We start from the raw sequence: 1,087 nt of genomic DNA, 5'->3' as shown, positions 1-1,087 counted from the left end.
AGTCTCTCCCAGTGCCCTCCACTCCCCTCCCAGTCCCTCCCAGTCCCTCCCAGTGCCCCCCAGTACCGAGCAGCGCCTGCAGGAGGTAGAACAGGACCCCCACGGCCCCGTTCGGGACGTTCACGGGGCTGTCCCGGCCCAGCACCGGCTCCACGAGCCCCAGGCCACGCCCCCACCTGCAAAAGAGGCGGGGCACTGCTGAAGACACGCCCACAGACACGCCCACGGACACGCCCTCACTGACCCCGATTGTGGGCGGATCCCACACCAGGCTCCTCCCAAGCCACGCCCCTCAAACAAAAACCACGCCCACCCCTCCCGCCATTGGCCACTGCCCTGCCCAAGCTCCGCCTCCTCTCGAAAACCACGCCCCTTCCTACAGCGCCCCCTACCGGCCCCGCCGCTCCCACCCCTCCCCTCCCCTCGCGCCATTGGCCGCCCCTCACACAAACCCCGCCCCCTCGCACAAACCCCGCCCCCTCGCACAAACTCCGCCCCCGCCGCGTGGCGCCCGCCCCCCCTCCTTCCCATCACGGCCATTCCCGTTATTCCCGGTCATCCCCCCCCGCCCTCCCCGGCGCTCACCGGGAGCCGAACACCCTGGTGCAGGACACGGCGGGCCCCAGGTCGCAGGCGGCGCGGTACGAGGGGTCCCGGGCGACCTCCCGCTCCACGTGCAGCGCGTACAGCGACAGCGCCGCGCCCGCCGCGCACAGCACCGCCCGCGCCGCCATTACCGCCCTCACGCCGCCGGCCCGCCCTCCCGCCCCTCCCATTGGACAGCGCCTCTTTGAACCTCTCTTCTTATTGGTTGGCAGGACCGTCCATCGCGCGGAGCGGCGGCTGATTGGCTCCTATCCCGTGCGGCGCGGGGGCTGACGGGAGTTGCGGTCCAGGCGGGCGCGGTGCGCAGGCGCGGTGGCGCCGAGGGGAGAGGGGGAGAGGCGCGCGAAAAAAAATGGCGGGAGCGCGTCCAAGATGGCGGGCGGGAGCTGAGTGAGGGGCCCGGAGCCAGCCCGCCCGGCGGAGCCGCCCCCGGCACCTCGAGGGACCCCGGGGGAGGGCGGTGAGTGAGCCCGGGGGGTGG

At 73.1% G+C, this 1,087-nt stretch overlaps 1 protein-coding gene across 1 annotated transcript; it reads right to left on the bottom strand.

The window, feature by feature from the left end:
• Nucleotides 1-49: 49 nt before the first annotated feature.
• On the bottom strand, nt 50-736 carry LOC113942701 (vitamin K epoxide reductase complex subunit 1-like; the record flags this gene model as incomplete). Its single annotated transcript, XM_027633775.1, has 2 exons — nt 586-736; nt 50-176 (listed from the first exon to the last, which is right to left on the bottom strand). Coding segments are annotated over exons 1-2 (276 nt in total), but the record flags the coding sequence as incomplete, so codon positions are not given.
• Between the last annotated feature and the right edge of the window lie 351 nt (nt 737-1,087).

Source organism: Corapipo altera, unplaced genomic scaffold (assembly GCF_003945725.1).
Source record: "Corapipo altera isolate COAL_440 unplaced genomic scaffold, ASM394572v1 56100, whole genome shotgun sequence".
NCBI classification, from domain to species: Eukaryota; Metazoa; Chordata; class Aves; order Passeriformes; family Pipridae; genus Corapipo; species Corapipo altera.
The sequence above is the reverse complement of the archived record's forward strand: the minus strand, read 5'-3'. Positions and strand labels throughout refer to the sequence as shown.